At 32.4% G+C, this 16,959-nt stretch overlaps 1 protein-coding gene across 1 annotated transcript; it reads right to left on the bottom strand.

Annotated features, from left to right (window-relative positions):
- Window positions 1-258: 258 nt before the first annotated feature.
- Window positions 259-2,744, bottom strand: LOC144572844 (anaerobic nitrite reductase GLB1-like). Its single transcript, XM_078322517.1, has 4 exons — window positions 2,527-2,744; window positions 1,206-1,320; window positions 871-987; window positions 259-591 (listed from the first exon to the last, which is right to left on the bottom strand). Exons 1-3 carry the CDS (start codon window positions 2,619-2,621, stop codon window positions 919-921), a joined length of 279 nt encoding a protein of 92 aa, XP_078178643.1. The 5' UTR covers window positions 2,622-2,744; the 3' UTR covers window positions 259-591; window positions 871-918.
- Window positions 2,745-16,959: the final 14,215 nt, after the last annotated feature.

Here is a 16,959-nt window from a genome sequence, read left to right on the forward strand (position 1 = left end):
ATAAAGACAGTGTGGCAAAGACACATGATCTTTATGTGAGAGGTCATGAGAAACTCAAATGAGGGAAATTCTTTGTTGTATTACAGGAGTATTAAATAGTTGGGTGGCTTGATTTTCAATCTTTACTCAAAAAAAGAAAAGAAATAAAGACAGTACCCGCAAAATCTTAATTAGCTGGTACCTAGGTACCAGTTCAGTACTGCTGGACCCATTTCAACTTCATAGACTCTGAGTTGGGAAAGTAGAAGACCAAATCTAAAATTTATTAACAAAATTCATAAACCGTCAAAGAAAAATACAAAGCACCCAGCATCCTAGAAATCTTTCTAGTATAAAGGAACCCGGCCATCACAAAAAATCAAATATAAAGTGCATTTGTAGTACAAAAAGCACGTATGCCACACTTTATTTTTGTACAAATAAAACAAAAGTAACACTTCCTTTCCTTTATGGAGGAGGAAGAAGTTTCATCTCTTCCTTTATAGCTGCTGCCACTTGGTCGAAAGCTTCTGCCCATGCATTCTTCATTTCTTCACTCCAAATCTCTGGTACAGCCTCCTTTATAGTTTCCAATAGTGCAAACTTAACGACCTGCAATTCCCCATTTATTAGGTTCAGATCTGAATAATAAAAAGATTTATTAGTCATTCAAACAATACTTTTATTCTAAAGTTTTATGGATGTAACTGGAATAACTGAACTGGACTTTATCATTTATATTTATTATTAAGCTGACTTTTACCATTAGCAAATAGGTATACTGAGGCATTTGTTTTGATGAAGGGGGTTTAATAGCCATCGATTGACTAATGCCTGATGTAGTTGATAAAACCTGTTTTGAGTTACACCAGCCATGGAATACGGTATTACCTCAAAGTGTGCGTCCTTTACACCAGCCATGGCATGTTTAGGAGCTAATTATTTTATGGTTGTCTCTCTTAATGTAACTGCTCCAACCTCGTGCAACTGTATTGCTGTTTCGCATGTCTGTCAATAGAATAATAAACAAGGAATTATTAAATTTAAAATTAATTATAATCAGATCCACATACCAAGCAAAAACAATTAATTTTTCAAAAGTTATTTCAATGTTGGAAGTTTATGCAAAAATTAGTCAATTTCTTTAACATATGAAACTAATTGCAATCAATTATGGGTATATATAGCACAAAGGTGTTAATAAGATAATAAAAAAAGAATTATACTGTGTTAAAAACAGTAATAGCATGGGCCTTCAGTTTTGGGTTTTTCTCAAGTGGCACGTCCGAGTCTCGCAAGAACGAGAACATTTCCTTTGCCGATGGTGCAATTTCAAAAATCCTGTAAAAACCAACATCTTTTTTGTCAAGAAGTTTTCTGCATATACAAAACTTGTATTTCTGGTTGCACACAGTGAGTAACGCATGCTATTGCTCTAAAATTGCACTTTTCAGAATTGTAATGGGTATGATACGAATAGCTCGATTTGATATATACACAAAACCTATTATGACATACAATTTTATAGATTTCCGCGGTAGTTCATCATTTCAATTAGACATTGGTTTCGTGTGACCACTCAGTTGTGGAGCTAATCTGATTCAAATGAGGAAAAATAATAAATATAACTTTTAAAAATATCTACTAATATTTTATTATCAGATGAATATGATGGTTTGGATTTCCATTTCAAAAACAAAATTTGATGGTTTGGGTTTTGTTATGTATTTCAAATTTTAGTAAAAGACGATCTTAAAGCATTAGCACAAAATTAGCTGTGATTGCCTGTTTGTGTCACCATTTAATAGAGTCAGTTTAGTCTAAATGTTGACTGATCAAAGTTCAGTACTGTCAACATCTAGACTAACCTAACTCTATTACTATGCCATCAACATTACTAGTCGTGAAAATGACATACTTGGAAAGAATCACCTAAACATCTGAAGCAAATAGTTATCTATTGAAAATGATGCTGGGTACGTAGCTTCTCTCCTCTTGCCAGAATGTCAGTGACTTTGATAAGGGAAGCTGAACTCCAGGATAAGAAGATTTGTTGAATTTGTCTTTGAACAAGAAAAACAGAAATGCCCCACTATTTGGGGTTGGTTTCTTATTTGTATTATGCAATTGTACAATTGATCTGGATGCCTTTTCTAAATAATTGATCTAGAATTCTAGACTCAGCTATCCCATTATATTAAACAGTTCCTCCGGTAAAATTTGTTGGTTGATTTTTTTTTTTCTTTGTGAATATCTCCAATACCCCAATTTTTATTTCCTCTTGTTAAATCTCACATCTAGGTTTATTTTCTTTTTGCACAACTTTGATTATTTCATCAATGGCTGTTAGGTCTATTTTCTTTCCATGCCAAAGTGTCTGTTTACCGGGTTTATTTCTGTCTTATTGTCAGAACTCAGAAACAAGGCAAGCTATGTAGTCATTGACATTGTAAGTCGTACTAATACGCACCGAGAAAACTATTACCAATACAAAGGTATACAATATGAAAACATAATAGATTTAAGGAAAATGTAAAGAAGACATGCCTAAGGAAGAACTTGAGAGCAATGGAAGCAGAGTCTTTCTTCATTTCATTCCATGACCTCAATACGAGCTGCTCTTGCTCTTTAGTAAAACTCATGACTTGTGTTGTGTACTTGATATAATTTGGCAAATTCCCTTCTCTCCTTACTGCTTAATTAATTAGCTCATCTAGCTTTCTCTTGCATCATGGGATTTATATCGAAGCAAGCAGCGGTATTCAAACTTGAATTGAGACCAATACCATGTGCGGCAGACAGTGCGAGAGAGCGAATCGAAAATGGATAACTGGCGCATAGTTTAGATTTCAGACGTGGAAAAGGATATCCATGGCCTTTGATGCACCTGAGGGGATACTGTTTCCAATTTCTCAATTTAAAAAGCCACTTGTTCACAGTATGGAAAGGCCAGAAAAATTGGGAATTCGTATCCCCTCGGGTTACCTGAGTAGAATTGAATTGGACGGTCCTAAAATGGATTGGCACGCATCTCAAAGCACGCATAATCTTGCCCCCTCTGTCTTTCCGAATCCCGACTGGCTGAGAGTAAATCTGGACTGTCCGTTTCAATTGTGTTGAGTCAGGTACTCTGGGAGGATACGGATCCCAGGAAATGGCTGATTGGCTTCCTCTCCTATTAATTGGTTATTTAATATTAAAATCTGATCCGACCAGAGCTCAGGAACGTTATCCTCTGCGGAGTATCCTGTACCGAGCTGTGTGGAGGCTTTTAATCTGATTCGTTTGTTCCGATCGGACGGACCAGATTAGATTTCAAAATTTGGGCCCCCCTCTGATCTGATCTGTCCTATCAAAACGAATGGACCAGATTAAAAATTCCACATAGCTCTGCAGAGGATACTCTCCCCTGAGCTCACTGTTTTTGAAAAGTTAAATGATCGGATCTGATCTGATTCAACCCGAAATCCAAACATGATGTAAAGTTAGATGACTAAAAACCAGTGTTTTAAATAGCTAGCTATAGCTTTTCTAGACGATAAACGCTAAGCTATGAGATAAAAGTGCGCTAACTCAGCTATGACCGCTATAGCTATAATAGCTGACCGCTATTACTGCTATATGCGACCCGCTATGCTACATTGACTTTTTTTTTTGCAATTTATATAAACTTCTGTACTTCTATTCTTATTTCTAATGCTACATAGTATTCTACGATAAGTATGCCAAACCAAACTATGTGCTTATGTTTTTATTTGTTATTTATTTATTCTCTCATTCTATATCGAGAAATATTCAAATGTTAATTCTTCATTTTGATTGCTCTTCGCATAGTATTCATTTGTAAATTTATTATCGTTTGTTTCAATTGAAAGCTGATTTTGATTATTATTATTATTATTATTATTATTATTATTATTATTATTATTATTATAATAATATATCAAATGTTTAAATATGTATATTGACTTCATTTACCTTATAAAATTAATTGTTTTTTATCTATTATAATATGTAATACTATTAGAGTAGAACTAGGGTGCTCTTAAGCTCACCAAAGTTTTGGTGAGCTTAACTCTAAAACTCATCAAATCAATTTTAAATGACGAATCCTTCAAACCCGCCTACCTTACATGTGATGCATCTACATGTGAAATTTTTAAACATTCAAATTAATTTAGTATAAAGTCAAGCGGTCAAAATTAGAAGGTTAATAAATTAATTTTAGTGCATTCATTTTTTGAATGTTTTTGACCGCTTGACTTTATACTAAATTAATTCGAATGTTTAAAAATTTTACATGACCCGACAATTTTTTAAAATCAAATAATAGACTCAATCTGACTTTAACATGAACTAATTAATACGATCCGACCTGAAAAAGTCAAAACTGACCCGAGTCCGATCAGATCCAAAACCTGGACATAATCCACAATTGAACGACTCGAGCCGGATCCAACAAAATGATTCTCAGAAGTTGACACAAATCTGATCCGACCCGTCCGATTGCCTCTATTGGAGAGTATCAGGTCTATTTAGGGGTTCAATTTGATCGATTTTTTTAATTTATACTTATTCTGTACCTTTCAATTTAAAATAAATAAGTCCAATATAATTGTAATTTAAAGGCCAATATAGTTTTTCCTAATTTCCACATTTTGTTGGACTTCATTTTTCTAAGGAGGCATTTTGTTAATATCTTCAAAATAAATTTAGTAACATGACAGACTATGAAATCCTAACTAATTCGCATATGTGAAATAATAATTTAAGGAAATCAAGGTAATATTATAAGTTATGGCCAAATTAACCACTATAAGACTATAAGAGTATGTGATTATTTGACAAAATAAAAGTGTTTAATTGTGTCGGTTTTTTGGTATATAGTGATACCATCTTAAAAATAAATTTAATAAGCACGACAGACTATAATACAAATATATCCATTTAATATTTAATTTTTTTAAGGAGGCATATTTGTATTTTTGTACAGATCTCACTCGATTTTTTTTGTTTGCAAATCAGTCCGTTCATTGAACCTTTTTGAAGGAAGCCAATTCGTTTTCAAATATGAAAGTAGATAATTAGTTGAGTTTAATCTTAATAAGGTGAGGTGTTCTTAGAGCAAAAACTGAGATATTTGCTTTTTTTTATGTACAGAATCTTTGAATATGTATCGATTTTTTTTAAACCTACTTTAATTGCACATAATCTTTTAATTTATATCGGATTAAAATAAACGATTCAGATTTTATTCTATCAGGTAAGGGTGAAAACAGATTAGATACCGATCGGATAGTGGTAAAATCATATTCATATCCACTTTTATTTTTCGGATACAGATACACATTAGATATTGCACGAATACGGATGTGGATCGAATATTAAACGGATATGGATAATCTTCTTTGAATTTGTACTGTTGTTTTGAATAAACTAATTATAGAGAAACACATCATTAAATAACAGATTACTGAATTTTATAGCTCACCTTCGTTTTATTTTTTATCTATTTTTATTTGCGACATAAGTTAACAGACCAACAGACAGATACTAAGATCGATGTCGTTCAGTCGTCTTGGAAGCCAGGGCATGACACTAATTAACTATTTCTAGTACGTAGTTCATTGGATAATGTCTATTGTTATTATTTGTTCTCTGGTCCCAGCTTAAAAATTTGAGTATGAAAAGATTTTTGGGCAAGCCTATAATCGGACGTAAAAGCTTAAACTTAATTACATAAATTTCTAAGTTCGAATTGCATATGGTAAATGGTAATATAGGTATAGTTCATACGTGTGCACAAAAGAATTAAAAAATATCTGGCAATCATAGGAGGCATCTAATGTAATGGAACCTTTTCATAAAAATAGCTCTTATCCAATTTTTTTTTTTTTTTTTTTTAATGGGTATCAGTTTTTTTTTATTTAAGAATTATGTAGTGAAAGATTTTTTTGGATATTAAACATTGAAAGGTTTAATTTTACTTAGATAAATCGGAACTTAAAAATTTATTAAAACACGTTCGAGTAAACGAATTTCATCTAAGACGTAAAATATCTTAAAAAAATAACTTAAGTCTCAAAGAGTGATAATTTACCTCCATTCAAAAAAGGATATTATTCCATAAGTAAATTATAATTCAATTTGATTTAAAAATTCGAATATGTTTTTAATTAAGTTACTGGAGGATGTCAAAATTAATTAACTTATGGTCAATATGATTTGTAATTTGTATGTACTTGGTCCAATAAAACAAGTGAATACCACTTTGTTTTTTCTTCCAACTTTTTCTACTGCCCGACGTCGCCAATCCACTTATGTCTCAGTTTTCTCTCACTCTCCCCAGTCGTACGACGCATCCTCTTCTTTTTAGTTGACAGATACATGTATGATATTTTTCAGTGTTACCAGACTAGAAATTATAAAGTTAAGAAAATCATATGTTACCAGACTTAGCGGTTCTAAATTAGGTTTCAAATGTTACCTGACTTTATGATTTAAAATATTTAGACCCAAAATATTTATTCTGATAAGATTCTTAGAGTTCTGATTTATTTATGTAATTTCTATTGTTCAATTGGATACTATTATTGATCATTTGCATTCGTCATTATGAAATGAACTGTTTATTTCTCGTGCGATGATTTCATTCCGAATATGGATTTCCTTCAAATCCAATAATCTGAGTGGCAATCAACACTGAGAAATAATTTATTATTTTTCACTTGTTTTCCCTTGTCGGTTACGGGTTCGTTATGCGAAGTTAGAGAAACGCTTCCGGGTTATAATTGACAGCAGGGCCACCTAAAGATATGAGATTTGGGGTTATTTTATCTGACAGGGTGCAGAGAATATATCTCTAGTATCATCCACTATAAAAAGGTCTGATAATTATTGTAAATAAATTGGGATGTGGTCAAAATAACGGATACTATTGGCAATGCATAAAAAGATCCATACCTTATGTTATGTATATTAAATGGTAAATAGAAGTGATAATAATTGTCACACCTCCGGATTGGAGTTGTGACATTTTGCATTATTGATTATATCTAGTTTTTAAAATTTGTCAAATTTTGAAGCAAAATTTCTTTCAAAAAATCTTATATTATCGTTTTTTCTGTTCTTTTTGAATTATTAATTATATCTAGTTTTTCAAATTTGTCAAACTTTGAATCATTTTTTTTAAACTTCAAATTTTAAGTTCCGTACGCGTAACACTTATGTAAAAACGAATCATTTGTTTTTTGAAATGTTATGCATGGGAGATCTTCAAGTTTTTTACTTGTGACTAGCTGGTTTTTGAATTTTTGTTTCGTTTCCACAACCATCCTTCCAAGCAAACTGTTCAATCAGTGACTATGAAACCCATCCCACAGTTTACTATTCAAATCAATTTTAAAAAATTACCATAATATCCTATGTTGTTTATATTATAATATTGAAATTTATCTTATTTATGACCTTTTAATTTGTAGAAAGTTATAAGAAAAAAATACTTGATTACTCTTTATAATATAAGAGATATTTACTTTTTTATTTTTTACTTTTATTTTTTAATGCTTTATTTAATCTTGCAAAAAAAATATAGTTTCTACATAATTCAAATTGGGAAAACTATTATTATTTATATGTTACAATTAACATGCATTATGAGCTAAAATAATATTATTAGCTTAAAATTGATGTCTAAAATTACAATATTATAATTGGAGAAAAACTAGGGCGTGATATGCTCACCAAGAGAAGTTGGTGAGTACACAAAAAAACTATCGGATTGACTTCGAACTACGAATTCAAACCGTTGAAATCCAAGTACTTCGTGAGTGATATATGTACATGTAAATTTTTTAAAGTTTCGAATTTATTTAATACATGGTCAAGCAGTCAAAAAAATGATGAAAAATTAATACATAAAACAATTAAAAAAAAACTTATAAATGTTTATTTGTTTTGACCACTTGATCATATACTAAATAAATTCAAAACTTCAAAATTTTTGCATGTACATGCATCACTCACGATGTATATAGATTTCAACGGTTTGGATTCGTAGTTTGAAGTCAATCCAATAGCCTTTTGAAGCTATGCTCATAACCTCTCTTGGCGAGCACATTACACCCTAGTTTTGCTCTTATAATTGATAAAAAAATATTTAAATAAGAATAAATTTATCAAAAACATTATGATCAATTCATACTTAAAATCTGGCCGTTAAAATCGGGCCAGCTCTATATAGATTTTGGCTAAGATCAAAGTGGTAGTTCCTGAGCTTTGGTGCTACTAATTCGTTTTTCAATTTTCAAAGTTCAAAACGTCGATCCGAGTCGTTCAAGTTGATCTCTATACTAAAATGTACTTGGAGATCAAATTTTATATTTTTCTGAATTTTTTTTACTATTTATTAAGCCACTTTGAAAATCACTGATCCAACGGCGACTTCTGATTTTACTGTTTTGTTAAGCCACCATTGGAGAGAGAGAGAGAGAGAAGGGATCCAATTACACCCTTTTTGGTGACACCAGATTACACCCTATGTTTTCAAAGTCCAAACAGTCGATCCAAACCGTTCAACATGATGGATATGTTAAAATGTGCTTGCAGATCAAATTTTATATTTTTCTGAATTTTTTTACTATTTATTAAGATGGGTACAAAAATTCAATGGTCTGAAAATATAGCGATTTTGTTAAATACTTCATAAATATATATATATATATATATATATATATATATATAGAGAGAGAGAGAGAGAGATGGGCTATGGTGCATTGCAATGCATGAACCCTCTTATGCATTGCACTATAAATCATGGATTTAAAGTCCAAACTACCAATCCGAACAGTTCATCTTGTTCTTCATATTAATATGTGCTTGGGGACCAAATTTTACATTTTTTTGAATTTTTTTACTATTTATTAAGCAATTTTGAAAGTCGCTGATCTGATGGTCCATAAAATTTTAATGTTTTTTACTGTTCACAGCAAAACAACAATTTTCAAAAATGCTTAATAAATAGTAAAAAAATTCCAAAAAATGTAAAATTTGGTCTCCAAGCACATTTCAATATGAATTAAACATCTAACGGTTCGGATCGGTCATTTGGACTTTAAATCCGTGATTATAGTGCAATGCATAAGGGGGTTCATGCATTGCAATGCACCATAGCCCATCTATATATATATATATGAGGAGGGATCAAGTTACAATATTTTTTGAGTTACAACAAGTTACAACAAGCATTATTTACATTTGCAAAGTCCAAATCATCGATCCAAACCGTTAGATGTGATCTCTACAATAAAATGTGCTTGGAGACCAAATTTTACATTTTTTGGAATTTTTTTTACTATTTATTAAGATGGGTACAAAATTTAATGGTATGAATTTGACTAGTTTTTGTACCCACATTAATAAATAGTAAAAAAATTCCAAAAAATGTAAAATTTGGTCTCCAATCACATTTTATTGTAGATATCACATCTAACGATTTGGACTTTGAAAATGTAAATAATGTTTGTTGTAACTTGTTGTAACTTGACCCCTCCTCTATATATATATGGGCTATGGTGCATTGCAATGAATGAAGGGGTTTGTGCATTGGACCATAAATCTAAAATTTAAAATTCAAATGACTGATCCAAACCGTTCATCTTGTTCTCCATATTAATATATGCTTGGAGACCAAATTTTACATTTTTCTGAATTTTTTTACTATTTATTAAGTATTTTACAAAATTGTTGATCCAACGGTGGCTTAAATTGATATAGACAGAGAGAGAGAGAGAGAGAGAGAGAGAGAGATAGAGATGAGCTATGGTGCATTGCAATGCATAGGCACCCTTGTGCATTGGACCATAAATCACCGATTAAAAGTCCAAATGATCGGTCCAAACCGTTCATCTTGTTCTCCATATTAATATGTACTTGGAGACAAAATTTTACATTTTTTGGAATTTTTTTACTATTTATTAAGCCACTTTGAAAATCGCTGATCCGGTGGTCCAGAAATTTTTACTGTTCATCCAGATTTTCAATAAATATAAAAAATTAGTAAAAAAATTCCAAAAAAATGTAAAATTTGGTCTCCAAGCACATATTAATATGGAGAACAAGATGAATGGCTTGGATCGGTCATTTGGACTTTGAATCGGTGATTTATGGTCCACTGCACAAGGGTGCCTATGCATTGCAATGCACCATAGCCCATCTCTCTCTCTCTCTCGATATATATATATATATATATATATATATATATATATAGAGTACGGCTAACGCGCTTCCTCTAGCATATGGGCCGAAATGCTTCCGATGGAAATTTGAAATTTCAAAATCCAAAAAGTCGATCTGAACCGTTCATCTTCTTCTCCATATTAATATCTGCTTGGAGACCAAATTTTACATTTTTCTGAAATTTTTTACTATTTATTAAGCCACTTTGAAAATCGCTGATCCAATGGTTTTACTGTTTTGTTAAGCCACCGTTGGATCAGCGATTTTCAAAGTGGCTTAATAAATAGTAAAAAATTTCAGAAAAATGTAAAATTTGGTCTCCAAGCAGATATTAATATGGAGAAGAAGATGAACGGTTCAGATCGACTTTTTGGATTTTGAAATTTCAAATTTCCACCGGAAGCATTTCGGCCCATATGCTAGAGGAAGCGCGTTAGCCGTACTCTATATATATATATATATATATATATATATATATATATATATATATATATATATATATATATATAGAGTAAGGCTTGGGTGCTATGGATAGCATAGAGGCCTACGGTGCTACGGCTCAATATTCGAGTTTTCAAAATCTTAACGGTCGATCCGAACCGTTAATCTTGTTCTCCATATTAATAAGTATTTGGAGACCAAATTTTACATTTTTTGGAAATTTTTTACTATTTTTTTAGATATGTAGAAAATCAAATATCTTAATGGTGTAGAATTTTTTAGATCAAGTGATTTTCTACCTAGCTAAAAAAATAGTAAAAAATTTCCAAAAAATGTAAAATTTGGTCTCCAAAGACTTATTAATATGGAGAACAAGATGAACGGTTCGGATCGACCGTTAGGATTTTGAAAACTCGAATATTGAGCCGTAGCACCGTAGGCCTCTATGCTATCCATAGCACCCAAGCCTTACTATATATATATATATATATATATAGAGTTAGGCTGGGGTGCTATGGATAGCATAGTGGCCTCCCGTGCTACGGCTCAATATTCGAGTTTTCAAAATCCAAACGGTCGATCCGAACCGTTCATCTTATTCTCCATATTAATATCTGCTTGGAGACCAAATTTTACATTTTTCTGAATTTTTTTACTATTTATTAAGTATTTTACAAAATTGTTGATCCAACGGTGGCTGCACAAAACAGTAAAACCGTTGGATTATCGATTTTCAAAGTGGCTTAATAAATAATAAAAAAATTCAGAAAAATGTAAAATTTGGTCTCCAAGCAGATATTAATATGGAGAATAAGATGAACGGTTCGGATCGACCGTTTGGATTTTGAAAACTCGAATATTGAGTCGTAGCATAGAGGCCACTATGCTATCCATAGCACCCCAGCCTAACTATATATATATATATATATATATATATATATATATATATATCTCCATTCTATTATTAAGCACGTTGGGTGTCCAATCCACCAACAGCTACGATTGAAAGATGAAACTTCGGATTTGATCTCAGCTCTCCAATTACATAATTTGTCTTCTTTTGATTAAATACATCTGATTTATGTATAGAAGTCTAAATTTAGTTAAAAACATACTCACCACATGTGTTGCCACACAATACGTTACAATTAAAATTGAACAAATATGAAATTTAGCGATATATTTATCTATTTCCTTATTTCTTTGTTTCCATATTTTTCCTCTTCAATTAAGAAGACTCCATCTTCCATCTTTTTATTTCTTTGTTTCCTTACTTCTTCTTCGTTTCTATATAGATCACAATGAAAATTATTTTTTTTTATTTTCTTATTTCTCTTTCTTTTCTTCTATACATATTGCTGTGGGCAATTTAGAATATATTTCCAATATATAATATATCAATGTGTGTGTGTATTCTAAATTGGAAACAAAGAAGGAGAAAAATATAAATTGAAAACAAAGAAGAATATAAATTGGAACGTGTGTGTTAATATATATTTATCTTATAATATGTGTGTGTGTGTATATCCTATACATACACACGATAACACTTTTTATTTATGTTTTCTGATATCATTATATGTCGATATTGAATTGTTGTATGATATTTGATATTAGATTCGAATCGAGCTATTATTTGATATCATTGGTACTTAAAAATAAAGAATCATCACATCATCAAATTGTTACCAGAGTTCACGATTTATTAAAAATACATAATCATATAAATTTTCTATTAACATGTGTCTTAATTTTAGATAATTATTATTTTCATTGATATATATTTTTCTTATAATATGTCCCTGTTGCAACGCACGGGTATGATACTAGTGTATATTTATGGTGACACATCTTGACATCATATTTTTATAAGTCATTTTTGCGATTTTAAAATCCAAACAAACGATCCTAATTGTTCAATATGATCTCCATACTAAAATGTGTTTGGAGACCAAATTTGTCACACCTCGCGGCCACGGGTCGTAACAGTCCCCCGCCGTAAGAATACAATACCGTGTATACTTACAAGGCAATTAACAATTCAATCAAACAATAAGCAGTATAAAACAAGTTTCTAAATATAATCAGAGTACACAGTCTGGTCAGAGTATAATACAACAAAGTATCTCATCCGGATACCAACCAAAAGGCTAAACCTAGAATTATACAACAAAATATCTCTAGGGTCATATAAGGTAAACTACCAACGACCTGCTACTCGCATGCCTCCCCGGAATCGGACACACCAGAACCTGTAAGGTAACCCGAAGGGTGGGGGTGAGAATAAATTCTCAGTGCGAATTTGCTACAGTTAGATTATTGGACTTGCAATCAAGCTCCATATTCAGAAATGAAATCCATACAACAGCCATTCAAACAGATATATATTCATAAATAGAAGAATGCATATGCTCGACAACAATTCACCCAGATGAATCACAGTTAACGGAATTTCCAAGATGAATTTCAAACACAACACATATTTGGCTTAACTCGACTCATTAGGGCTTGTAACAACTACAGATGTTCTTTCGAGCTGGACCCTTTATCAAACCCTCGTCTGTAGGGTTACTGACACCTACAGACGTTCCACCAAGCTGGACCCTTTATCTAACACCCATCTTTAATCGCTTGGCTTAACCGTTTACTAAGGTCTGGTTCAAGTCATTTAAAGAAAATCCTCTTTGGAATCATTCCAATGTTCGTAATATTCAATTGACCGTCCAAATGCATTAGGAGAATGCCACCGAGCCACAGACGTTACACATGTCACCCACGACTTCAAACCACACATCAATACAATCACTCACCCCTCGTCCCAACCGGTACTAGGAAAACTGAGGGCCGTTCACCTAAAGCGCTATAAGGATCCAGGGCTCAAGGTCAGCTATACAGCTCAACCTTGCAAATTCGTTGGATCCAAGTCAACTATACAGCTCAACTTCGTAAATCCGCTCACACACACAATTCGTTGAATCCAAGTCAGCTATACAGCTCAACTTCGTAAATCCGCTCACATACATAGTCCGTGGTGACTTTCAATCAAAATCTGATCATAATAAATCGACACAAATGACAGCCATACAAGCATGCAAATCATTTCATTCACCATAATTCGAGTTTAATTTGATTGGGCTATGCAAATTATTTATGCAATTCAATGATGCAACAATCAGACATTCAACATGACAAACGAATAAACAATTTAATTCCTGAAAATGATATATCAAACAAGTCCAAGAATCCCGCACCTGATTACGACGAGCGTACCGCTTAGTTATGGTTCAGACGTCTCGAAATGTCCCGCAAGGTCTTGCTCAACCGAGCCTACGCCTATATTACACATACACTTGGTTTAACCGTTGTTCAGCGGTCGAGATGTCTATTCGAGTTATATTAGGGCATATATATTCCTTAACCAATTCTTATGGTTTGGTATCGATTCTTTTGATTTCTCCTTTCTTACTAAAAATCTCACACAATTACATCTAGGTCCTCTAAACCATATACAATTTCACCTTGGTAACACTTCCTTTACCAGTTCACTATTTTGGTTCCCGCAACAATTCAATTCATCGAATGGTAAACCCTAATTTGGTCAAAACCTCAAATTAGCCGTTAAACTTTCTAGCAATTCAAGATCAAGAGGTAATCCTACCGATTACAAGTCTAATCGCTTGGATTAAACTATTCAATTCACGATTATGCCCAATTTCAGTTTTGGCACGAAAACCCTAAAAATCGAAATCCGAAATCGAGATGAAATCGGGAAAGAATCGGCAAACAAACGATCAAAGAAGCTCAAGGAGCTAGTCTATAAGCAATTCTAACACAAATCTCGGGTTTAAAACGAAAACCCGAGCAATCGAGAAAATTTGAGGTTTCGAGAGAAACGGAAAGAGAAAAGAATACCGAATAGGAGGGCTAGGAGAGATCTACGACCACTTTCTCGGCTCCACCTTCGATTTCCCGAGCTTTAGCGTGATTCAGAGTGACTTGGAGCTCTCTCTCTCTCTCTCTTTGGCTGAATACACAAGAAAAATGGGGAAATAGGCTGTGGGAAGAGAGAGAAGGAGTGATTTGAGTTTTAGGGTTAAAAACACCCCGAGTGCGAACGCACTCATCCGCAGTGCGGGTCACTTCACCCGCACTCGGCACTTAGTCGATTTTCGGAAAATGCAAATTAACACAGAAAATTCCCGAGCGCGGACGCACTCATCCGCAGTGCGGGTCGCTTCACCCGCACTCGGCACTTAGTAAATTTTCAACAAAATTTCAGAAAAAGTCCGAGCCTAATGCGTTCGTATTGAGACTCAGTGCTGGTCAACCCATCCACACTCAGCACTTGGCAGATTTTTCAGAAAATTCAGATTGACACAGAAAATTTCATGCAGAAAATTTCATGAGTGCGGACGCACCCACCTGCAGTGCGGGTCAACCCATCCACACTAAAAGAAATTCAGAAAACTAGTTAAAGAAAACAGGGGCCAGTGCGGATCAGTCATCCGCACTGGGCCTACAAAGTGTCAAAATCTCGAATTTTCGACGCGGTTTCGATTCACACTTGACGTACTTATTTAGAGAAGCATAATTTAAGATTTAAATTTCTATTTCGTTGGCACGATTTTCAATTCTTGTTTTTAAAACATTCAGAATTTAATTGTTAAAATTCTGTAACGTAACAAAATTTTACATCTTTTGAAATTTTTTTAGTATTTATTAAGATGTGTACAAAATTGTTGTTTCAGATAATTTTGGACCATTGAAAACCAGCAATTTAAAAAATTCTTAATAAATAGTAATAAATTTCCAAAAAATGAAAAATTTGGTGCCCAAGCACATTTTAATATGAACATCACGTTGAACGGTTCGGATCGACTATTTGAATTTTGAAATTGCAAAAATGACTTGTAAAAATATGGTGTCAAGATGTGCCACCACAAAATGGTGTAATTGGATCCCTTCTCATATATATATATATAGGAATATGCTAGCATGCTACGCGTAGCATAGCTCCCCTCCATGCAACAGCTCAATATTCGACTTTTCAAAATCCTAACGGTCAATCCGAACCGTTCATCTTGTTCTCCATATTAATATATGTTTGGAGACCAAAATTTACATTTTTTGAAATTTTTTTACTATTTTTTTAGATTTATTGAAAATTGTTGTTTTTTGCAAATCTGGACCATAAAAAACAGCGATTTTCAATAAATCTAAAAAAATAGTAAACAAATTCCAAAAAATGTAAAATTTGGTCTCCAAACACATATTAATATGGAGAACAAGATGAACGGTTCGGATCGACCGTTAGGATTTTGAAAAGTCGAATATTGAGCCGTTGCACGGAGGAGAGCTATGCTACGCATAACATGCTAGCATATTATATATATATATATATATATATATTAAAACCTCTTTGTAAATATTTTTTTATTTTTTAAAAAATTACTGCATTTTCATGATCCAGAATCTTGAGAAGAAAATAGTGATTTTTTATCTAAAAAATAGTTTAAATTTTTCATAAAAATATAAAAATTTAATCTCCAAATACATTTTAATACGAATATCTTGTTGATTTGTTTAAATTGACTGTTTAAACTTTAAAAATGACAATAAGAATATAAATAATAATTGTGGTACAAAATACTAAGAAGACATTTTAACACTACTCGAATCTCAATTCATGCAATACGCGAAAAGTATTGTACATCACTATTGCTTAAGATTAGGGCTGTCAAAAAAACTCGTAGTTCCTGATTTGATTGACTTCGATTGAAAAAAAAAATTGCAATTAACTCGTTCGATTGAAGTTCGTTCTGAAATAAATCAAACTAGTGCAGTTCGAATATTATTCAAACTAAAACTCAAATTGGATATAATTCGTTCGAAATTGGTTCGTAAACTATTTAGGTTCAAATCTCAAATTAACATGTAACGTTCAAATTAGAACAACGCCAGTGGCTTGATTCAAATAGGTACAAAAAGGTATTTGATATGATAAGATAAGATTCAATCCAATGCTTAGTTTAAGCTATCCAATTTTCAAAAAATAACTGAGGGCGGTAAGGCTGCTAAAAAAACTCGTAGTTTGTAATTCGATTGACTTCAATTCAAAAAAAATTCGCAGTTAACTCTCTCGATTAAAATTCGTTCTGAAACAAGTTAAATCAGTTCGGTTCAAATCTTATTCAAACTCAAATTCAAACTAGAATAAATTTGATTTGATTTAATTCGTTTTCAGCCCTACATCGGAAGATGATCAACTAATGTTTAACACTGCACACGATTCAATAAAGGACT

Source organism: Carex rostrata, chromosome 20 (assembly GCF_964058835.1).
Source record: "Carex rostrata chromosome 20, lpCarRost1.2, whole genome shotgun sequence".
Taxonomy (NCBI): Eukaryota; Viridiplantae; Streptophyta; class Magnoliopsida; order Poales; family Cyperaceae; genus Carex; species Carex rostrata.